This window comes from Acinonyx jubatus, chromosome D2, assembly GCF_027475565.1.
Source record: "Acinonyx jubatus isolate Ajub_Pintada_27869175 chromosome D2, VMU_Ajub_asm_v1.0, whole genome shotgun sequence".
In the NCBI taxonomy this organism is placed as follows: domain Eukaryota; kingdom Metazoa; phylum Chordata; class Mammalia; order Carnivora; family Felidae; genus Acinonyx; species Acinonyx jubatus.
Genome location: NC_069393.1, coordinates 15,278,110 through 15,302,427, shown reverse-complemented (window position 1 = coordinate 15,302,427; position 24,318 = coordinate 15,278,110). Strand labels below are relative to the sequence as shown.

Below are 24,318 nucleotides of genomic sequence, written 5' to 3'. Positions count from 1 at the left end.
ATTTCTTTTTCATTGTGGGTAGGGGTTAAAGATTTAGGAAAAAAGGAATTGAATTTTCACAAAACATTCTTCTGGGTAAGTAAACATAAGAACTTTGAAAGATATACCTGGAAATCCAAAAAGTGTGGCTTACTTACTGCAACATGTTGGTGGTTCACATATTCCGAAAACGTGGAACTATTTAGTACTGGCTACCCTTCACTCCTTGTCGTTCCTGATGTGGACTGGTGAAAGAAAAATGTAGAAACGTTCATGTGTTCCAGTTGCTTACTAGAGGAAAGTTCACAATAATTTGTTTACTGTTTTGTGTATTGCTGGGTAAATTATTCAGGATGGGAAGATATTTTCGTTCAAGTTAACATACATCTAAGTGGAATATACAGAACATATATATTAAATGAAATATATTTAAATATATTTAAATGAAGTATCCAGAACACTAGGATGCTTCTCATTTGGCTAACAGGATTAATTAGGAATTAGAACAATGCAGGTTTAAAAAACATCTTGAAGATTTGGGGACAAGAAGGATTTTACAAACAGGCTATACTAATGCTGTGCCTGCCTTCTAAGCTGACCTCCCTGAAATGTGTAGCCACTGTCCAACAGTGGATGAGATCCTCACTCTGATATAAACAATACGCCTGTTTTTCACAGAGAGCAGTAACTTGATCTACAAGAACACAAGCACCTGCAAAGTCAGCTCCTTAAGGGAGCCCCACTTGACTCTGAGAAGGGATGCCCTACCAGCCGTGGGCTGGGCCGCGAATGGACAGTAGTTTCTTCCTACCTCTCTCCAGTCCTTTACCTCCGACAGCTTTGCATCACGGGTGTTGAATTTCACAATTTCACGAGCCTTGTAACCTTTGCCCCTCTGATTCCTGTGACAGTGACTCTTTGTCTTTTCTCCCAGCAGTGGGCCAGGAGACAGATGATCAAGCTGGTTGTGGACCGCGAGTATGAGGCCAGCTCCACTGGAGAAGACAGCGCCCCAGAGTGTCAGAGGAACCGTGTGCACCCTCGCGGCCCGCACAGCAACATCAATGGCAACATCTATATCGCACAGAACGGTTCCGTGCTGCGAACCCGCCGGGCCTGCCTCGCTGATACCTTAAAAGCCACTTCCCCTGTGCGCCTGGGGAGGCACTTTAAGAAACTCGACAAGTTGGCGGTGACACAGGAGGAGAATGTCCCCCTGAACACGTTGTCCAAGGGCCCGTTTTCCACCGAGAAGATGAACACAAGGCCCACTCTTGTCACGTTCGCCCCTTGCCCCGTGGGGACTGACACCTCAGCAGGGAGGCCGCTGGGCCCCAGGCTGAAAAGCACAGTTGAACAGGAGGCCGACAGTAAGAACGTCAGGGACCCTCTGGAAGTCCACAGCGACCACATGCACTCAGACGACGAGGAGCTCTGGATGGGCCCCTGGAACAGCCTGCATATACCAATGACAAAACTGTGACTGGGGTTTTCTAAGAAGTTACTTTGATTTTTACTTCAGTTTTTAATAAACTGTGCTTTTTATTGTCGCTGACAAAATGACGTATGGGATTTATATCATGCACACAGGCGAAAACTTTGGAAAATACGCTTTAAACTTTAAAAAAAAAAAGACAAATTTGCACTCACTCACATTTGTATCAGTGAATTGTTCTTCCGGGAAAATCTTTTTTGGACAGACTCTCAATTCACTAAATAACATCTCACTTAAATGCATCACTTAGCTGTTTTGTTGGGTCTTGAATTTTTTTTTCATTATAATAAACAAGAAATAATTTACTAAGTCATCATTTATATTCTGTTGCTTAACATAGATGACTCTTCATCTCCACCTTCACAGAACTTTTTTTGGTACATGTGAATTTTCTTTTCATTAAAAAATGGGAAAAAAATTTATATTAGAGGATTTTACAGGTAATGGGTTTATACAGCTGCTGTCTACACCATACTGATTTTTTAAAAGAATAATAGAATTACAAAGTGAGAGCAAATGTGGGACTCTTCCGTAAATTATTAGGAATCATGAACCTCTTTTCCTTATTGTCCGATATAAAGTTTTTCAGAATTTTACATATGTATCTGTTGACCTGTTAAGGAACGCTCGAGGTCCTATCTCTTTTATAAATATCATCTGCGGTTTCCCTCACTCCCAACCCCTTTGCACACACACTTTACGAACACTGTATCCACACCAAACATAGTATAATTGAGTTTCGCCATCTGAAATGAAATAATGATTTGGAATTCTCCGAATAAATTCTCCACAGAAATCTCCCCCGCATCAAAAGTTTACTGAGGTGGAAAAAGATCAAACAGGAAGAATACATCTAGAACTGCAATTTCGATATGGAAGACGTAGTAAGATCAGAGAAGTCTCACATTAATGTCACTGGACATGAACATTTCATAAAGGAATTTGGCAGGGTCAAGAATTTAGGTAACATGTAAAATGCCTAGGAAGGGTATAAATCTATAGCTTCAAGTCTATTATGGTATTTCACTTCTCCAGCTCCAGTTTCTTTATAGACTATTTTAAGAATGGTAATATCTCTATGTGCATAAAGTGCAGAACCAGCTAAAGAAAAAAGTGCCCAGGTAATCATTATCAAAGAACACAGTCAAGATTTCTCACCACTAAACAAAGCACAGCGTTTCACCATTCACAGAAATGAAAACCAAGTCTCCTTTCCAAAACAAAAAAAAAATCCCAGAAACTTGCCTTGTGTGCTGCATACTCTCCAGATGTTAAAAGGATGGCGCTATAATTGAAGAGAATTCGGAATTTTACTGAATAGGACTTCATAGGATATAGCTATCGTTCACCTCAAATTTTGCACAGTATTGACCAAGTTCGGATTTCAATAAAATTCTCTCATGCATGCTTATTATATGGTTGAAAGAGATTGAATAATGCACTATCATTAATTCCTCTCTCACGTTTCATAGTTTAAAAATAGCTGATTATAATGTTTCCTTATTTCCAAAGTGAATGAATTGTATGTAACATAAATTTGCCAACTTCTATAAGTAGTATTTTTAATGTCAGGTTTCAAAAAGTACTTGAGAGCAAATGCAGGAACATCTCATTTCTCTGACATTATTGGAAATCGATGCCTTCTATACCCTTGCCAGAAAAACTACCAGTATTAACTGGAAAGAAATATGACATTCTAACATTAGCTTCTTAGAAATGTAGAATCTTGCTCCCGCCCCCAGGTCTACTAAACAAACATCCACATTCTCACAAGACCCCAAGCTGGTTTGTATGAATATTAAATTTTGAGAAACAATTATCTACACATTGAACTCTAGGTCTTACTCGTTGAAACACTAAAGCCATTGTTTTTAGTATAACATTTTGGATAGAAGTTAGAGTAAGCATATTATATTTTCCTATTTGCTCAATCAGAGATCACTAAATATAATTTATTTTCCTGATTTTTGAGGATCATCTGACCTAACATCCCATGATATTCTCTCTGCAAAGAGCTTTATCTGATTTTGTTTTTCTCCTTCTCCAATTTCAGGCTGTGATATTTAATGAATTTTGTCACTGAGCCTCTCTCTAAAATTTTTTCTCCAGTTTATTTCTAATTTCCTGGTGAGAAAGTTTGTGTCTCCATTTGTTTTGCTTGTTAGTGAAAAATTGTAAAGCCTGAGATAGGGATCAGGTATGCAGATTCAAATGAAAGTTTGGAGATTCTCAGATGCTTTGGGGGATCGCTACTGGTTTCTGAGCATGGTTCGAGAAATCCGAAATTGGAAGAAGACTAATGTCCTGATAACATGAGATGTCATTGCACTTTACGATTCAAGTTTTATAAAGAAATAGCAAAACATCACAAGGTACTTAGCAGATGGACATTTTTCAGCAACTTCAAGTTGATCATTTCAGTAAAACCACTCATGAAGTTAACCTGTCCCTAAGTGAATGCAGTTAGTATGAAGATAAGCAGTCTTTACACAGAGCAACCAAATCAAACATTTGGTTGGTGTATTTTGAGGTCAGGTATACACGGCGGCAAGAACGTTAACACCAAATACATAAATCTGGAATGATTGAATAGTTACTTTGATAGGACTGTCACTGTTCTGGAAAACTGACTCAGGATTAAAATCGTGGAATCCAGGGGAGATGTCCAAGTAGTTTAAACGTAAGAATACTTGATATAAAGGATGTTTCTATGTAAATGCTTGTAAAGAAATCAATGGTTATTTTTTCCTAGATAGGCACAGCAATTGTTTGTTGTTGTTCTCAGTACCAGCTTTCAGTCAGGAAGAAAAACCTGCTAATCCTAGCTGGTTAAGATGAGAACAAGCTTATAGGACTGGAATTGTGCTAAACCTGCGGGCTTGGGAAGGTCGCGTGGTGTGAAGGGCAGGGGAAGAAGAATGAAGGTCAACATTTGTGACTCAATGGCCATCAGATGGCGGACACTAACCTCTTGGCCCAGCCTTCTTCTTTTCATTAATTACAGACTGAGAGTTGTTACAGAATCACAACTGTAGGTTGGCCAAAAGCACGCTTTTAAGTCCAGAAAAAAAGTTTGCCTTGAATTTTACATGTGATATGTCATTTGTGTTATGAGACCACATTGTTTTTAGACCACATGGTTAACAGGGCTGTTGAAACATGTTGTTTACCCTAAGTGTGTCTTCCAAGTGCAATATGGTAGCCACTATTAAACCACCATTAATTGCATATGTGTTTGATAAAGCCGGGGGTGGGGGGTGGGGGGGGGAGGAATATTGATGCTTGAGGGAAGACATTTTCTTTCTCTTATTTCATGAGTCTTGCTTTTTCTCTTGTTCTGCTTCACTTTCTGTATGTAGTCTAGACGGTAAGTGGAGCTTAAGTACACCACATCCACTAATTAGGAAAATAGGCAGAATGTGCTAATAATCTATTCTCAGGGCAGATGCCCACTGGTGCCTGTAATAACACAGCAATAGGCTGAGAGGTATGTTCAAAATAATACTGAGAACCTCGATTTTTATTGATAGTTTCTCCCTCTTCTCAAGTGATAATGTGAATTCCTTTGTTCTACTTTTTTTCTCTCTTGTTTTTGCATTTGTAGACCTTGATCTTTATAAAAATCTTTACTTTTTATATTGTTTTTTTTTTCACTGCAATCTACTTTAAATTTATGGTAAGTTAAGCACATGTACGGAAGGTTTGACCTTTGTCTATAGTTTGGGAAATTATCAACACAGTCACTACTTTCCCAATTTCTTTATCCAAACACCTGTTTTTCCTTAACAAATATTATGTTCCTGTCTAAAGAATCGGAATTAGAAATTTTCAGTTAAAATGCATTGTTACTCACTACACAATGTCTCAAAAATAAATTTCCATTTGAAAAATATGTTTCTCATTATTCTGTCAGGTGGGGATAAAAATCAGTAACTAGTTTCCCATTTACATGTTCAGTATTTCAGTTTGAAAATACAAAGAAAAGCCTTCCCTGCACACTCTTATCTTTGAACTAATTGGAAACAGGAAGTCTCATCCTTTTTTACACATTTCAGTCATTTACACATATCACCAAGTTCTAAGAATGATGGACACTATTCCCTAAAATACTGCCTATTTAAAAACTTATAATTACTAAACACGAAGATGTTCACTTATAATCAGTTATATTCATAGAACTACTAACCAGAGTAAATATATCAAAAAGCATAGTCGGTATGAAGTTACATTGTGTCTTTTAACATGATTGAGTCTTGACGTTTCAGAGATTTATAATTTGTATGCTTGAGTCATTATCTAACTATGTACCCATTCATCCACTGCTCTGGCTGTAGGAATTATTTCCCTGTCCACATACAGCTTAATTTCACTTTATAATGTAGCTGATGATGTAATAATTTCAATCGCCTTTTATCTCAATCAAGATTGGCAAGAATAAATTTTCTAAAACAATCATCATGAAGACCGAGAGAATTCTTGGTCTGTTGCCATTGTGGCATTCATGTCATGGAACAGAATTTTATTTGTCTCTGTATTTCCAGGGCCCACACACACCTTACATAAACAACAGCTGTTGAGAAAATTATAGTATTTTTTAATGTTTATTTATTTTGAAAGAAGGAGAGAAAGAGAGAGAGAGGGAGAGTGCATAAGTGGGCTGAGAGGGAGAGAGAATCCCAAGCAGGCTCCATGCTGTCAGTGCAGAGCCTGATGTGGAGTTTGAACCCACCAACTGTGAGATCATGACCTGAGATGAAATCAAGAGTTAGATGCTTAACCGAATGAACCACCCAGGCACCCCCCAAAAATATCGTATTCAACAGAATGAGTTAATTTTAGCCCCATCACTGTATAACTTTGGGCATGGCATTTTACAATTTATCCTATTAGAAAATGGCCATAATAACATCCACCACAATTAAGAGATAAAATCAGATATTTAATGTGCACATATTTTGCCGCTCTATAGTATTCTATGTAAAGAATAAGAGATTAGAAAACTTCCTTTGCATTCTTCTTCATAAATGGGTCTTCTAACATGTTCATAGCTAAATGCCAGTGTAAATTTGATTGATCTATTCCACACTGTAGATATTCTAAATTATTAGCAAGTATGTTTCTTGCCCATGGTACTGAAAAAGGTATAGGTTTTCAAAGAGAAAAGAAACGTATGGGAAGTTTTTCCCTCTGCCTTGGGCATATATACATACGTATCTATATGTATATTTAATTTTATGTGTATATATATCTTTAATTTATTGTGTGTGTATATACGTCTGTATATGTATTTAAAGCACCTGTCCAAACAGCACTGTGCAGTGGGTGCACTACAGGAAGACTGTTTGGTGACTTCACAGGTGTATGAGGGACCACAGAGAAGTCTTGTCTAAAATCTGCTTCATTCTAACCTACTTACCTTAAATGCATCTTTTATATACAGTAATCACTGAATTAACAATGGTTCTTTTCAATTTGTTGTGAAAGAGATTAGATTTTTATCAAATCTGGCCATGTCACCTTAATCTCAGCATCAAGATTTACATAAATGAGTGTATAGAACAAAGATGCTTTGGAAATGTCAGTTTCTGTGACTCTGTGTCCCTTTACTATTTCTCTCTTCCGTCTCCTATAAAGAATACTGATTTCTTAAACCCTCTAAAAATATCATTCATAGAACTATGAGAGAAAATGAAATTTTACCTGTCTTTTAGATACATAAATAGATGATAGATGGATAGATATACGTAGGTATATATATATAGATATAAATGGTATATAGATAAATATAGATGGTATATGTGTGTGTATATGTATATATGTGTGTGTGTGTATGTATATATATATATATATATACACACACACACATACTTGAATTGTTACTTTAGTTGCATAGATATATTTAAATTCATATAAATTAAACAATATATTATCCAATGGTGCCTGGATGGCTCAGTCGGTTAAGCATCCTACTTCAGCTCAGCTCATGATCTCATGGTTCATGGGTTTGAGACTTGCATCGGGCTCTGTGCTGAGAGCTCAGAGCCTGGAACCTACTTGGGACTCTGTGTCCCCCTTTCTCTCTGCCCCTCCCCCACTCAAGTTCTCTCTCTCTCTCTCTCTCTCTCTCTCTCTCTCTCTCTCTCTCAAATAAATGAATAAACATTAAAAAAAACACAATATATTATCCAAATACTACTTTTATTGACTCTCACATGTCATATAATCTTATTTATACTATTAAATTCATCATCAATATCAGTCAGTATGTGTTTTCTCCAGAACTACAGGTATTCATTCATATAATATTAAGACCGTTCTTTTCTGCGAGGGAGTGAGAAGGTGGGATTAAAAATGTATACTCCTGGGGCACCTGGGTGGCTCAGTCGATTAAGCGTCCGACTTCGGCTCAGGTCATGATCTCACGATCAGTGAGTTCAAGCCCCGCGTCGGGCTCTGTGCTGACAACTCAGAGCCTGGAGCCCGCTTCAGATTCTGTGTCTCCCTCTCTCTCTGACCCTCCCCCGTTCATGCTCTGTCTCTCTCTCTCTCAAAAATAAATAAACGTTAAAAGAAATTTAAAAAAAAATGTATACTCCTGATACAACAAATATTTGCCAATTAAAAGTAAAGTATATATACAGTATGGCTTTTCAAATTAACCTTTAAAAGCTTATTTATGCTAGCATGTATAATGGAGATATCATAACCCGTATAACTTGCTTGCTGAGCAATAAATATAGGCCAGAAACAAGTATCTAAATAATATTATTAGGTTTATAGCTGGTCCTTGCTACGGAGAGGCAAATTTACCCAAAGAACCATCGATCTTGATAAAATCAAAAACTGAAATAATTTGGCTCCTAAGCTACGAACACATCATTATCTGGTCATTTCCCAATGTTGATCTCTGAGGTTGCTTAAGAACACATTTTGGTTCCAGTCTTTCTTTTGTTACTATATTATGTTGGTCACATCCCAAATTCTGTGGTTCAGTCACCATATCTAAGAAATGAGTCTGGATCTAAGCGTCCCAGGGCCATTTTGAGTAGAAGCTGAAATCATGGGAGCACATCACCTGGAAACAAGCCAGCTTTAGGAGCACAGCTGGGCTTTCCAGAATCAGCGGCCGTACCCATGTCCCACTTGTTCTCTCCTTCCATCCCCCTTGAGAACAAAAGGACCTCACGGTGATTTTTAAAAGTGCTTACACTACAAGAGGTGAAATCAGGTTGAAAGAACCAGGCAAAGGGAAATAAAGATAAGGGAAGAGTAAATACAGTGGTTACATGAGCACCCAGACTTATGTGTCCCACAGTCCCATACATTAATGATTCTGGCCACAAATTGAGCCCTAATCTCCCATAGCCGTCAAGCCAAAAAGGAAAGTAGAATTAGTTACAAGATTCATAGTGTGCATAAAGTTAAGAAACAATTATTGGAGAGAAGTCAGCTTTGCTCATTGCCAAGACCTGAGAGAAATCCTTCCTAAGGGTCTTTAGTAAAACTACACTATATGATATATTGACTTCGCTGTAGGCATTCAGACCTCTCGCACAGCTCACAAACATCAGCCTTTCTTCCAGGGGATCTTCAGTGTTTAAGTCACTGACTGTCACTCTATTATCAGTGTTTCTTACAATGATTGCTGGAAGGGTAGATTGCCAGAATATTTCCTACTTTCCCTAGCATTCTTTCTTACCAACAGATTTATATTAATCCCACTTTAATTAAGTCATTAATCAAAGGCTGGGTTGTAAAGGTCTGCAATTTTCACAGCTCTGTGGCAGTGCTATTCGCTGATGATGGCATATGTAAATGTAGACCTATTTCTCTAATTCCTCAGAATATAGACTTTTTCCACCCTTGAAGCTCAAGCCTGAATTTAGGGATTTTTTTTTCTTTAAATGAAACTAGCTGTTATGAGCAGGTAAAAACATAAGGAATATGCTATCACCTTAATTGCTGGACTTATTTAGCCTAATTATGTCCCGTATATTAACATTTCATATGCCTATATTTGGACAAGGATAGGTGCAATTAGTGTTATTTACAGCAATGTCCTGGTAAACCAGCTTTCCAGAAAAAAAATAAATAAATAAACAAATACAAATAAAACAGAGCAAAATGGCCTGTTGTGTTTTCAGTTATCTGTGTTAGGACTTTGACTAGAATCATCTCCTAATGGCTAAATAACCAGCTTCCCAAGTTCTTGCACTTAACATTAGACTCATAGCCCAGTATGGACTGGGTCCACATGTTTTGTATTAATAATTTTTTTTTTGTTAATTCTTTGAGAGAGAGAGAGTGTGAGCAGGGGAGGGGCGGAGAGACTGGGACAGAGAGAATCCCAAGGAGGCTCTGTCCTATCACTGCAGAGTCAGACATGGGGACTTGATTCTCATGAATCTTGAGATTATGACATGAGCCAAAATCAAGAGCAGGATACTTGGTGTCCATGAAATACAGCCAGACCAACACTAAACCATCTTACACAACTAGAAATCTGACTGGAGGATTAGCACAACAATCTGCACAACCTGAACCAAAGAAGTCAGAAGGTACGCGGCAAGGACAGGTGAATTTGGGGAGCAAGAAGCCGCAAAAGGTAGGGAACCACTTTTGAGGGTGGAGAGAGGTGGGAGACTGGGGGTCGGGGAGAATATGAAAAAGGCACCCCTCCACAAAAACAGCTGGAGAGAAAGAAGAAAATTGGAAACAGCCGCAGGGACTAAACTAAAAAGGGAAAAAGGAGCAAGGAGAGGGTTTCAATTCCATTAAGACTGTAAACAAGGGGAACACAAAGGCTGCAACTCCGCAGCTCCCTACCTGGCGGTGCTCTGATGGGAAGGGCGAATCCCCAGGGGCAGGGTGGGGTCCAGGAGGTTCTCGGGCTGCACGGGGGGGGGGGGGGGGGGGGGGGGGGGGGGAAGCAGTTCCACTGCTGGAAGGACATTTGCTGGAGATGGTTGAAGCCCCCTGGTCCCGGCAGACCCCAGAAAACGGCCACATTCGCTGCAAGGTCCTTAAGGCTGAAGCCTGGTGCCAGATGTGTGTTGTGATTTTCCATCATCCCTGAAAAGCACCTGCTACACCATCTCGCTAACTTTCTCTGGGGTGGGCTGGCACCCGGCCGCAGTCTCAGGGCACCGGCAGCAGCAGGGTCCCGCAAGCGTTCCTGGGTGCGGCCCACACTCGGCCATTGCTCCTTCGGCCATTGCTGGGTGAGACCCTCCCGCAGAGGGCGGAACGGGTCAGAGCCGCGGTCCTTCAGAAGTAAGGGGCCGGGGAAAACAGCCACGTCTGAGACAGAACTGGGGAGAGAGGTACTGCCCGGGGCCTGGTCACGGACAGTGAGAAAGCGGGGCGTGGCCGAGGGCTGAAGACGGAGGACGGGCGCGTGATTGCTGACCCTGGACAACAGACCGGGTAGGTGGCTGACGCCATGTGCACCTCTGCCGCGCATGCGCATATGCACCCAAGAGTGCCGCAACACTCCACCCCAGAAGGCGAGCAGCGCCATCTGGTGGAGGACCGAGCCCTTACACTGAGCCCCGCCCAACTGGGCCAACCTCGCTCCTCAACAACACAAGTCTCACCGCCTAGTTTATGGACTATAAAGCGCTTCAGAGTCTGACTTCTGGGGAAAACAAAGTCATTTCAGTCCTATTTCAATCTGTTAGTAGGTCCATCTATTCAATTTTCTTTCTTTTTTTTTTTTCTCTTTTTCAGCTCTTTCCTTTTTCTTGAATACAGAAACAGAAAAAAATGCATTTTTATTTTCAATTTTTATTAAAAATAATTTTTTTAATATTTTTTACTTTTGTGTAATTTTTTTCAAATTCTATCTTACTTCCATCATTTGATTTTAGTCTATGTCGGTGTATTCACTTTTTCAAATTTTCCCATGATTTCCTTTTTTTTTCTTTTTTCATTTTCGTTTCTTTTTCTTGAATGTAAAAGAAACTTCATTTCTACTTTCAATTTCTATTAAAAATATTTTCCTTTAATTTCTTACTATATTTTTTGCAAGTATGTAACTTTTTTCAAATTCTATTTTATTTCCATTATTTTATTTTAGTCTACTACAGTGTATTCACTTTTTCAAATTTTCAAACAACTTCCTTTTTTCCCTCTTCTTTCTCTTTATCGCTTTTCTTTTTCTTGAATACGGAAAGAGAAAAAAATCATTTTTATTCTTAATTTTTATTAAAAAATGTTTCTTTAATTTTTTCTACTATATTCTTCACTTCTGTGTAAATTTTTTCAAATTCTATTTTACTCACATCATCTCCTTTTAGTCTAATTCAGTGTATTCATTTTTTTCAAATTCTCAAATGATTTCCTTTCCCCCTGCCCCTTTTTTTCTCTAATCTGTCAAAAGACTTTCAACACCCAGACCAAAACACACCGAGGATCTAACATCATTTATTAGATTTGCGTGCATGTGTGTGTGCATGTAATTTTTTAATTTTAATATTTTTTAAATTTTAATGTTTTTAAATTTCAATTTTTCTACCTCATTAACTCCTCTTATCCCTTCAAAATGACAAAACAAAGGAATTCACCCCAAAAGAAAGAGCACAAAGCAACGGCAGCCAGGGATTTAACCAACACAGATACAAACAAGATGTCTGAACCAGAATTTAGAATCACGATAATAAGAATACTAGCTGGAGTCAAAAATAAATTAGAATCCCTTTCTGTGGAGATAAAAGAAGCAAAAACTAGTCAGGATGAAATAAAAAATGCTATAACTGAGCCACAATCACGGATGGATGCCAAGGCGGCAAAGATGGATGAGGCAGAACAGAGATTCAGCGATATAGAGGACAAACTTACAGAGAATAAGGAAGCAGAAAAAAAGAGGGAGATTAAGGCAAAAGAGGATGAGTTAAGAATTAGACAATCGGTCACTCATTAAAAAGGCACAACATGAGAATCATAGGGGTCCCAGAAGAGGGAGAGAAATAGGGGTAGAAGGGTTATGTGAGCAAATCATAGCACAAAACTTTCCTAACCTGGGGAAAGACACAGACATCAAATTCCAGGAAGCACAGAGGACCCCCCATTAGATTCAACAAAAACCGACCATCAACAAGGCGTATCATAGTCAAATTCACAAAATACTCAGGCAAGGAGAGAATCATGAAAGCAGCAAGGGGAAAACAGTCCCTAACCGACAAGGGAAGACAGATCAGGTTTGCAGCAGACTTACCCACAGAAACGTGGCAGGCCAGAAAGGAGTGGAAGGATATATTCAATGTGCTGAATCAACAAAACATGCAGCCAAGAATTCTTTATCCAGAAAGGCTGTCATTCAAAATGGAAGAGAGATTAAAAGTTTCCCAGGCAAACAAATATTAAAGAATTTTGTCACCACTAAACCAGCCCTGCGAGAAATTTTAAGGGGGACTCTCTGAGGGGAGAAAAGATGAGGAAAAAAATGTATATACCCACACACTCATGCACATACACACACATACACACACACACACACATATATATGTATACACACACACTCATACACACACACACACACACACACACATATATATGTGCATACATACTAAAAGCAACAAAGATTAGAAAGGACCAGAGAACACCACCAGAAAATCCAACTCTACAAGCATCATGATGTCAATAAATTCATCTTTCAGTACTCACTCTAAACCTCAAGGGACTCAATGCTCCAATCCAAAGACATAGGGTAACAGAATGGATAAGAAAACAAGATCCATCTATATGCTGTTTACAAGAGACACACTTTAGACCTAAATACATCTTCAGATTGAAAATAAGGGGATGGAGAACCATCTATCATGCTAAAGGTCAACAAAAGAAAGCCAGAGTAGCCATACTTATATCAGACAATCTAGACTTTAAAATAAAGTCTAGATCAAGAGATGCCGAAGGATATTATATCATAAGCAAGGGGTCTATAAACCAAGGAGACCTAAATATTGTAAGCATATGCGCCAAATGTGGGGGCACCCAAATATATAAATCAATTAATCACAAACATAAAGAAACTCATCGATAGTAATACCAGAATAGTAGGAGATTCAACACCCCACTCACAGCAATGGACAGATCATCTAATCAAAAAATCAACAAGGAAACAATGGATTTGAATGACACACTGGCCCAGATGGGCATAACAGATATATTCAGAACATTTCACCCTAAAGCAACAGAATACACATTCTTCTCCAGTGCACATGGAACGTTCTCCACAATAGACCATATACTGGGACACAAATCAGCCCTAAGTAAGTACAAAAAGTCAAGACCATACCGTGCATGGGGCGCCTGGGTGGCACAGTCGGTTAAGCGTCCGACTTCAGCCAGGTCACGATCTCGCGGTCCGGGAGTTCGAGCCCTGCTTCAGGCTCTGGGCTGATGGCTCAGAGACTGGAGCCTGTTTCCGATTCTGTGTCTCCCTCTCTCTCTGCCCCTCCCCCGTTCATGCTCTGTCTCTCTCTGTCCCAAAAATAAATAAACGTTGAAAAAAAATTAAAAAAAAAAAAAAGATCATACCGTGCATATTTTCAGACCACAACGCTATGAAACTCGAAATCAACCACAAGAAACAATTTGGAAAGGAAACAAATACTTGGAGACTGAAGAACATCCTACTAAAGAATGAATGGGCTAACCAAGCAGTTAAAGAGGAAGTTAAAAAGGATATGGAAGTCAATGAAAATGATAGCACCATAACCCAAAACCTCTGCGACACAGGAAAGGCAGTCATAAGAGGTAAGTATCCAGCAATCCAGGCCTTCCTAAAGAAGGAAGAAAGATCTTAGATACACAACATAACCTTATGCCTTAAGGAGCTGGAAAAAGAACAGCAAATAAAACCCCAAACCAGCAGAAGTCAGGAAACAATAAAGATTGGATCAGAAATTAATGCTATCGAAACCAAAAAAAAAACAAAAACAAAAACAGACAAACAAAAAAACAGTAGAACAGATCAATGAAACCAGAAACTGGTTCTTTGAAAGAATTAACAAAATTGATAAACCACTAGCCAGTCTGATCAAAAAGAAAAAGGGATGGACCCAAATAAACAAAATCAAGAATGAAAGAGGAGAGATCACAACCAACACAGCACAAATAAAAACAATAAGAGACTATTATGAGCAATTATATGCCAATGAAGTGGGCAATCTGGAAGAAATAGACAAATTCCTAGAAACATATACACTACCAAAACTGAAACAGGAACAAATAGAAAATTTGAACAGACCCATAACCAGTAAGGAACTCGAATTAGTCATCAAAAATCTGCCAACAAACAAGAGTCCAGGGCCAGATGCATTTCCGGGGGAATTCTACCAAACATTTAAGGAAGAGTTAACACCTATTCTCTTGAAGGTGTTCCAAAAAACAGAAATGGAAGGAAAACTTCCAAACTCTTTCTATGAAGCCAGCATTACCTTGATTCCAAAACCAGACAGAGACCCCACTAAAAAGGAGAACTACAGACCGACTTCCCTGATGAACATGGAGGCAAAAATCCTCAACAAGACATTAGCCAACCGGATCCAACGATACATTAAAACAATTATTCACCCCGACCAAGCGGGATTTATACCTGGGATGCAGGGCTGGTTCAATATTCGCAAAACAATTAACATGATTCATCACACCAATAAAAGAAAGGACAAGAACCATATGGTCCTCTCAATAGAGGCAGAGAAAACATTTGACAAAATACAGCATCCTTTCTTGATAAAAACTCTCAAGAACGTAGGGATAGAAGGAGCATACCTCGAGATCATAAAAGCCATATATGAACAACCCAACGTTAATACCGTCCTCAATGGGGAAAAACTGAGAGCTTTCCCCCTAAGGTCAGGAAGACAGGGATGTCCACTCTCACCACTGTTATTCAACATAGTATTGGAAGTCTTAGCCTCTGCAATCAGACAACACAAAGAAATAAAAGGCATCCAAACAGGCCAGGAGGAGGTCAAACTTTCACTCTTCGCAGGTGACATGATACTCTATATGGGAAACCCTACAGATTCTACCAAAAACCTGCTAGAATTGACTCATGAATTCAGCAAAGTTGCAGGATATAAAGGCAATGCACAGAAATCGGTTGCATTCCTATACACCAACAATGAAGCAACAGAAAGAGATATCAAGGAATCGATCCCATTTACAGTTGCACAAAAAACCATAAAATACCTAGGAATAAATCTAACCAAAGAGGTGAAAAATCTATACACTGAAAACTAGAGAAAGCTTATGAAAGAAATTGAAGAAGACAGAAAGAAATGGAAAAAGATTTCATGCTCCATGATAGGAAGAACAAATAATGTTAAAATGTCAATACTACCCAAAGCAATCTACATATTTAATGCAATCCCTATCAAAATAACACCAGCATTCTGCACAGAGATAGAACAAATAGTCCTAAAATTTATATGGAACCAGAAAAGACCCCGAATAGTCAAAGCAATCTTGAAAAAGAAAACCAAAGCAAGAGGCATCACAATCCCAGACTTCAAGCTATATTACAAAGCTGTAATCATCAAGACAGTATGGTACTGGCACAAAAACAGACACTCAGATCAATGGACCAGAATAGAGAACCCAGAAATAGACCCACAACGTACTGGCAACTAATCTTTGCCAAAGCAGGAAAGAACATCAAATGGAATAAAGACAGTCTCTTCAGCAAGTGTTGCTGGGAAAACTGGACAGCGATATGCAGAAATGAACCTGGACCACTTTCTCACACCAGACACAAAAATAAACTCAAAATGGATGAAAGACCTAAATGTAAGACAGGAAGCCATCAAAATCCTCGAGGAGAAAGCAGGCAAAAACCTCTTTGATCTTGGCCACAGCAACTTCTTACCCAACACGTCTCCAGAGGCAAGGGAAACAAAAGCAAAAATGAACTATGGGGACCTCATCAAAATAAAAGCTTCTTCACAGCGAAGGGCACAATCAGCAAAACTAAAAGGCAACTGACAGAATGGGAGAAGATATTTGCAAACAACATATCAGATAAAGGGTTAGTATCCAAAATCTACAAAGAACTTATCAAACTCAACACCCAAAAAACAAATAATCCAGTGAAGAAATGGTCCAAAGACATGAATAGACACGTCTCCAAAGAAGCCATCCAGATGGCTGGCAGACACATGAAAAAATGCTCAACACCACTCATCATCAGGGAAATACACATCAAAACCACAATGAGATACCACCTTACACCTGTCAGAAGGGCTCACATTAACAACTCAGGCAACAACAGATGTTGGTGAGGATGCAGAGAAAGAGGATCTGTTTTTCATTGTTGGTGGGAATGCAAGCTGGTGCAGCCACTTTGGAAAACAGTATGGAGGGTCCTCAAAAAACTAAAAATAGTACTCACTTACAACCCAGCAATTGCACTAGTGGGCATTTATCCAAGGGATACAGGTGTGCTCTTTTGAAGCACATGCACCCCCTTGTGTCTTGACACATGCACCCCCATGTTTATAGCAGCACTATCAACAATAACCAAAGTATGGAATGAGCCCAAATGTCCATCGACGGATGAATGGATAAAGAATAAGTGGTGTATATGTACAGTAGAGCATTACTCGGCAATCAAAAAAATGAAATCTTGCCATTTGCAACTATGTGGATGGAACCAGGCCATTATGCTACGTGAAATCAGTCAGTCAGAGAAAGTCAAAAGTCATATGACTTCACTCCTATAAGGACTTTAAGAGACAAAACAGATGAACATAAGGGAAAGGAAACAAAAATAATATAAAAACAGGGAGGGGGACAAAACAGAAGAGACTTATAAATACGGAGAACAATCTGAGGGTTACTGGAGGGGTTATGGGAGGGGGGATGGGCTAAATGGGTAAGGGGCGCTAAGGGATCTACTCCTAAAATCATTGTTGCACTATATGCTAACTTTGATATAAATTTAAGAAAATAAAAAATAAAACAAGTTAAAAAAAAATAGGATGCTTAACCACCCAGGCGCCCCCGTACTAGGGTACTTATTAAGAGCACATATGGAGGAGCCAAGATGTCGGCACAGCATGGAAGGTTTTTGGGTGTCCCGCGACCACGAAATCCAGCGAGACCAAAGCTCAACCATCCTGCACACCTAAAAAACTGACTGGAGGATTAACACAACAATCTGCACAACCAGAATCACAGAATTCAGCAGGTACGCGGCGCAGCAGGTACTGAGAGGTGAACTGGGAAGAGAGGATCCGGCAGCGCGCAGGGAGCCTCTTTTGCAGGCGGAGAGACGAGGGGGGGGGAGGGGGTTAGGGAGAATACGAAAAAAGCACCCCTCCCCGAAACCAGCTGGAGAGAAAGTGGAAAACTGGAAACAGCCGCAGGACTAAACTAAAAAGGGAGAAAGGAGAGGGTTTCAGTTCCATGAAGACTGTAAACAAGGGGGACGCAAAGGCTGCAACTCCACAGCTCCCTACCTGGCGGTGCTCTGATGGGAAGGGCGAATCCCCAGGAGCAGGGTGGGGTCCGGGAGGTTCTCGGGCCACACGGGGAAAAACGGTTCCACTGCTGGAAGGACACTTGGTGGAGACGGTTGAAGTCCCCTGGTCCCGGCAGACCCCAGAAAACGGCCACATTCGCTGGGGCTGGAACAAGCACCCTCGTTAAGGGTGAAGCCTGGTGCCAGATGCATGTTGTGAGTTTCCATCATCCCTGAAAAGCACCTGCTACACCATCTCGCAAACTTTTTCTGGGGCGGGCGGCACCCGGCCGCAGTCTCGGGCACCGGCAGCAGCAGGGTCCAGCAAGCGTTCCTGAGTGTGGCCGACACTCGGCCATTGCTCCTTCGCCATTGCTGGGTGAGACCCTCCCGCAGAGGGCGGAACGGGTCAGAGCCGCGGTCCTTCAGAAGTAAGGGGCCGGGGAAAACAGCCACGTCTGAGACAGAACTCGGGAGAGAGGTACTGCCTGGGGCCTGGTCACGGACAGTGAGAAAGCGGGGTGTGGCCGAGGGCTGAAGACGGAGGACGGGCGCGTGATTGCTGACCCGGGAGAACAGACCGGGTAGGTGGCTGACGCCATTTGCACCTCTGCCGCGCATGCGCATACGCACCCAAGAGCGCCGCAACACTCCACCCCAGAAGGCGAGCAGCGCCACCTGGTGGAGGACGTAGCCGTTACACTGAGCCCCGCCCAACTGGGCCAACCTCGCTCCTCAAGAACAGAAGTCTCACTGCCTACTTAGTTTATGGACTATAAAGCGCTTCAGAGTCTGACTTCTAGGGGAAAACGAAGTCATTTCAGTCCTATTTCAATCTGTTAGCAGGTCCATGTATTCAATTTTCTTTTTTTTTCTCTTTTTCAGCTCTTTCCTTTTTCTTGAATACAGAAACAGAAAAAATTCATTTTATTTTCAATTTTTATTAAAAATAATTTTTTTTAATATTTTTTACTTTTGTGTAAATTTTTTCAAATTCTATCTTACTTCCATCATTTGATTTTAGTCTATGTCAGTGTATTCACTTTTTCAAATTTCCAAATGATTTCCTTTTTTTCTTTTTTCTTTTGTTTTTCTTGAATGTAAAAGAGAGAAACTTCATTTTTACTTTCAATATCTATTAAAAATATTTTCCTTTAGTTGTTTACTATATTTTTTCCTTGTATGTAAATTTTTTCAAATTCTATTTTACTTCCATTATTTTATTTTAGTCTACTACAGTGTATTCACTTTTTCAAATGTTCAATTTCCTTTTTTCCCTCTTCTTTCTCTTTTTCATTTCTTTTCTTTTTCTTGAATACAGAAATAGAAAAAAATTCATTTTTATTTTCAATTTTTATTAAAAATAATTTTAATTTTTTTACTATACTTTTTACTTTTGTGTAATTTTTTCAAATTTTATCTTACTTCCATCATTTCATTTTAGTCTATGTCAGTGTATTCACTTTTTCAAATTTTCAAATGATGTCTTTTTTTTTCTTTTTTCTCTTTTTCGTTTCTTTTCTTTTTCTTGAATGCAGAAAGAGACAAACTTCATTTTTACTTTCAATTTCTATTAAAAATATTTTCCTTTATTTTTTGCTTGTACGTAAATTTTTTCAAATTCTATTTTACTTCCATCGTTTTATTTAAGTCTACTACAGTGTATTCATTGTTTCAAATTTTCAAACAATTTCCTTTTTTTTCTTTTGTCTCTTTTTCATTTCTTTCCTTTTCTTGAATACAGAAAGAGAAAACATCATTTTTATTCTTAAATCCTATTAAAAAATCTTTCTTTAATTTTTTCTACTATATTCTTTACTTCTGTGTAAATTTTTTCAAATTCTATTTTACTCCTATCATCTCATTTTAGTCTAATTCAGTGTATGCATTATTTCAAATTCTCAAACGATTTTCTTTCTTCCCCCCATTTTTTTTCTCTAATCTGTCAAAAGACTTTCAACACCCAGACCAAAACACACCTAGGATCTAGCATCATTTATTAGATTTGCATGCGTGTGTGTGTGTGCATGTAATTTTTTAATTTTAATATTTTTTTAAATTTTAATGTTTTTAAATTTCAATTTTTCTACCTCATTAACTCCTTTTCTCCCTTCAAAATGACAAAACAAAGGAATTCACCCCAAAAGAAAGAGCACAAAGCAACGGCAGCCAGGGATTTAACCAACACAGATACAAGCAAGATGTCTGAACCAGAATTTAGAATCACGATAATAAGAATACTAGCTGGAGTCAAAAATAAATTAGAATCCCTTTCTGTGGAGATAAAAGAAGCAAAAACTAGTCAGGATGAAATAAAAATGCTATAACTGAGCCACAATCACGGATGGATGCCAAGGCGGCAAAGATGGATGAGGCAGAACAGAGATTCAGCGATATAGAGGACAAACTTACAGAGAATAAGGAAGCAGAGAAAAAGAGGGAGATTAAGGCAAAAGAGCATGAGTTAAGAATTAGAGAATCAGTGACTCATTAAAAAGGCACAACATGAGAATCATAGGGGTCCCAGAAGAGGGAGAGAAATAGGGGTAGAAGGGTTATGTGAGCAAATCATAGCACAAAACTTTCCTAACCTGGGGAAAGACACAGACATCAAAATCCAGGAAGCACAGAGGACCCCCCATTAGATTCAACAAAAACAGACCATCAACAAGGCATACCATAGTCAAATCCACAAAATACTAAAGCAAGGAGAGAATCATGAAAGCAGCAAGGGGAAAACAGTCCCTAACCGACAAGGGAAGACAGATCAGGTTTGCAGCAGACCTATCCACAGAAACTTGGCAGCCCAGAAAGAAGTGGAAGGATATATTCAATGTGCTAAATCAGAAAAAATATGCAGCCAAGAAATCTTTATCCAGCAAGGCTGTCATTCAAAATGGAAGAGAGATTAAAAGTTTCCCAGGCAAACAAAAATTAAAGGAGTTTGTGACCACTAAACCAGCCCTGCAAGAAATTTTAAGGGGGACTCTCTGAGGGGAGAAAAGAGTGTAAAAAAAAAAAATACGTATATATAAAGACTTGGGCTTTAATCTCATTGTTATCTCTTTCTGTGAGAGGTACAGAGAAATCAGGAGGAAAGCAAAGGGTCACCGGCCTTGGGGATTGGTGTCAGGACATGTCTAGGATGCGGTGTCCCCTAAGATCTAAGTAACAGTGCCAGTGCAAGTCTAGAGTCTGTAGCTCAGCGGAGTTAGAAGGACCTGATGTAGATAATTCAGGAGACATCCAACTAAATACAGTTTTTAAACTGTGGGATTAGATGAAAACAGAACACAGTGTAGGCCATGAGAAGAAGAGAAAATGAGTGAGAATATAGCTTTGGGCAATCTAGCCTGGGGTACTGATGTCACATCAGTTATATCAGATTTTTAACTCCTTCTTGGGGCTGTATATGGGATGTCTCCATTAATAACATTTTTTTAGGTTATAATACTACTTCTCTAGCCTAGTCTGTTACAGACACAACACCACAGACCTTGAAACTCATCTGCATCGTGTTTCCGGTTCTGGACCTTTCACAATCTGACAGTGATGCCCTCCTTCTCACAAAGGAGTCGACGAATTGGATGGATGTTCTGTGTTCCCTGCCACTCACACACATCTGGAGTTGTTGCACATATTGGGATGGCAACCTCAAAAATCAACTCAAAACTATTTCTATCTCCCTCACCTCCACATGCTCCACATACCTCAGTAACATGGTTTCGTCACCAAATGTGCCTGTCTTTCCCAAAGGATCATCTCTTCTTGGCGGCTTTCTGAATAATAAACAGAAGTGGAGGGGGGGGCTACAGAAACCTACTTTAAAGTTTGGGATTTTGCCTTGAAAAGTCTTGGACTTGTTTTCTATTACTTGTAAAAGTAACCACAGCCCAGCGTGGTTTTACACCCTTTGGGTGGAAAGATGACCAAAGGGGCCAGAAAGATTCAAACGTAATAATGATTCAGACACTGGGAGTAAAGCACTTGGTTCCTCTTGCACTTGATACTCATGGTTGAAAGGCTTGGGTGCAAATAGGAGGTGATCACAGAAGAGGGGAAATTACTGGCACTAGAATGGGTCACAGCAATGCTGGCATGGTGGAGGGGAAGCATTGCCCCGAGTTCCTGGGACCTGACCCTAGGAGTTACAAGGGACCTGGCATGAACACCTCTGCCTAAAGCAAACCTCATCCGCATCTGGAATTCTGGCCTGCTGCTGGATTTGCCAACCCTTCCTGGTGCCATGAAACAGGAAAATGCACATGGACATGACGGGTCCTATGATTTTCATACTCACCCTTTGGGCACAGGGGTAGATCGTTGATCAAGGAAACCCACCAAGACGCAGGGGCATTCCTCAAAGTTGCTCACTGAACACATAACCCTGAGAAACAGCCCTGAGGACAGAGCCATCAGACTTGCTTTCCCCCATGTCCCCCATAGGGCCTTTTTGTGCCAGACCCAGGTGTTTCCAAAGAGACACCTCCCTGTGTGAACGGCTTTCTGCAGAACCCAAGAAGGCAGAATTATAGCAAGTTACAGATTGTGGATTTCTATTCCATTTTGCCAATGTGCCATCACAGGCTTCTCTGCCATTAGCGAGCCAAGTTCATGCCTTCTCCAACACGATGTGGATCTCAGGTCTGGAGGAGAGGGGTCTCCCTTCCTCTGAGGAGGAAAAGCCTGAGGGCATATTTGAATTTTCATATTCGTGTTTCTTTATGTTAAGTGTGGTGAACACTTGATGTCCTTTATTTTGGCCAATTGCCTGAATAAAAAAATAAAAGAAGGCCAGTTGTTTATAATTTTACTCATCGTAATTATCTTGCACAGACTAAAAGGTGCTAACAGGTGCCCTAAGGAACAGTTTTGGAAATGAACTTATTTGATATTCTAATTAATGATCTGCAAGAGAGAAGAACAAGGCCTTTAATGAACTATCTAGCATGACTAATTTGAAAGGTACTAAAGACACCATCAGAGCAGATAAATTATAAAAAGTTACTTAGGAAAGCATGAGAAACTGAAACAAATTCATATTATGCACAAAAGAACTTAAGTCAGTCTAAAGAAAATGAAAATAATGTTCCAGTACGAGCAAAGGGACAATAAGATTAGGAAAGAACTTTCCGGACCTGACAGGAAGTGCTCTGATTCAACACTAATATTTTTATGTTTTGGAGTTTGTGGATTTAAGTGTTTGCAACAGCAAATGATTTTTTTTTTTATGAAGACTTGACCCCCTCCTCCCTATAACAAAATAGAAATGAATGTATGTTTATTCTTTTACTGGGTCTCCTGGTTTATTTGGCAAGCCTATCACCCCTCTGGCCATCAGCAGGGTCTGAGAATTCTAGTTCTCTGGACCCTCCAAAATTTGATTTTATCAAACGTTTAAAGTTTTGTCAGTCTTGTAGGAGATAAAAACATCTCGTGGTTTTAAATTACATTTCCCTCTGGGTGCCTGGGTGGCTCAGTTGGTTGAGTGTCTGACTTTGGCTCAGGTCATGATCTCACGGTCCGTGAGGTCGAGCCCCGCATCGGGCTCTGTGCTGACAGCTCAGAGCCTGGAGCCCACTTCAGATTCTGTGTCTCCCTCTCTCTGTCCCTCATCTGCTCATGCACCACCCGTCCCCTCTCTCTGTCAAAAATAAATAAAGATTTAAAAAAGAAAGCATTTCACTTGTAAAAAATAATAAAAATAAATAAATACATTAATAAATTACATTTCTCTTTTTATTAATGAGATTAAGTGTTTTTTTTCATTTTCTCATTGGGCATTTACATTCGTTCATCTATGGCATCCCTCCCTGTGTACTTCACTCGTTTTTATGTTAGGTTTCTTCTTTGTATTTCCAAAAATAAATTTTGTATGTAAAGAATATTATGGGCGGCTCAGTCAGCTGAGTATCCTACTCTTGATTTCGGCTCAATTCATGATCCTAGGGTCATGGGATAGAGCCCCATGTCAGGCTCTGCATTGAGTGTGGAGCCTTCTGAGGTTCTCTCTGCCTCTCTATCTCTCTGTCTCTCTCTCCCCCTCTGCCCCTCTCCCCTGCTCTTGCCCTATCTCTCTAAAAGTGAAATAATAGAAATTAAACAGAAAACTTTACAAAAAGAATGTTAAATATTTGTCATGTGTGTTGTAAATACCATTTCTGATATATATTGTGTCTTTTGAGTTTGCTTATGGATTCTCATCACACAATATAAAATATCTAATTGTTAAATATATTTACTTCCTCTTACATCTTTTCATCTTTCTTGCTACAGAAAGTTTCACCATGCTTATATCAAACAGAATTGTCCTAAATTTTATTCTAATCCCAAAAATTAGACTAATAATACACCTATTTTTTTTTTTTGTACAGATGTG

The 24,318-nt window shown here is 39.5% G+C and overlaps 2 protein-coding genes across 4 annotated transcripts in view; one reads left to right on the top strand and one right to left on the bottom strand.

The window, feature by feature from the left end:
• Positions 1 to 5,337, top strand: part of PCDH15 (protocadherin related 15) — a 926,293-nt gene extending 920,956 nt beyond the window's left edge. For 2 of the 3 annotated variants that reach the window (XM_053207164.1, XM_053207165.1), the window contains one exon: positions 917 to 5,337. In XM_053207164.1, coding sequence (XP_053063139.1) covers positions 917 to 1,462 — 546 coding nt within the window. In that variant the 3' untranslated portion in view covers positions 1,463 to 5,337. The remainder of the gene's footprint in view (positions 1 to 916) is intronic. The other variant, XM_053207167.1, reaches the window with a different exon arrangement.
• On the bottom strand, positions 7 to 20,251 carry LOC128312595 (uncharacterized). Its single transcript, XM_053207170.1, has 2 exons — positions 17,938 to 20,251; positions 7 to 224 (listed from the first exon to the last, which is right to left on the bottom strand). The coding sequence occupies exons 1-2, from the start codon at positions 18,564 to 18,566 to the stop codon at positions 182 to 184; spliced, it is 672 nt and encodes a 223-aa protein (XP_053063145.1). The 5' UTR covers positions 18,567 to 20,251; the 3' UTR covers positions 7 to 181.
• Between the last annotated feature and the right edge of the window lie 4,067 nt (positions 20,252 to 24,318).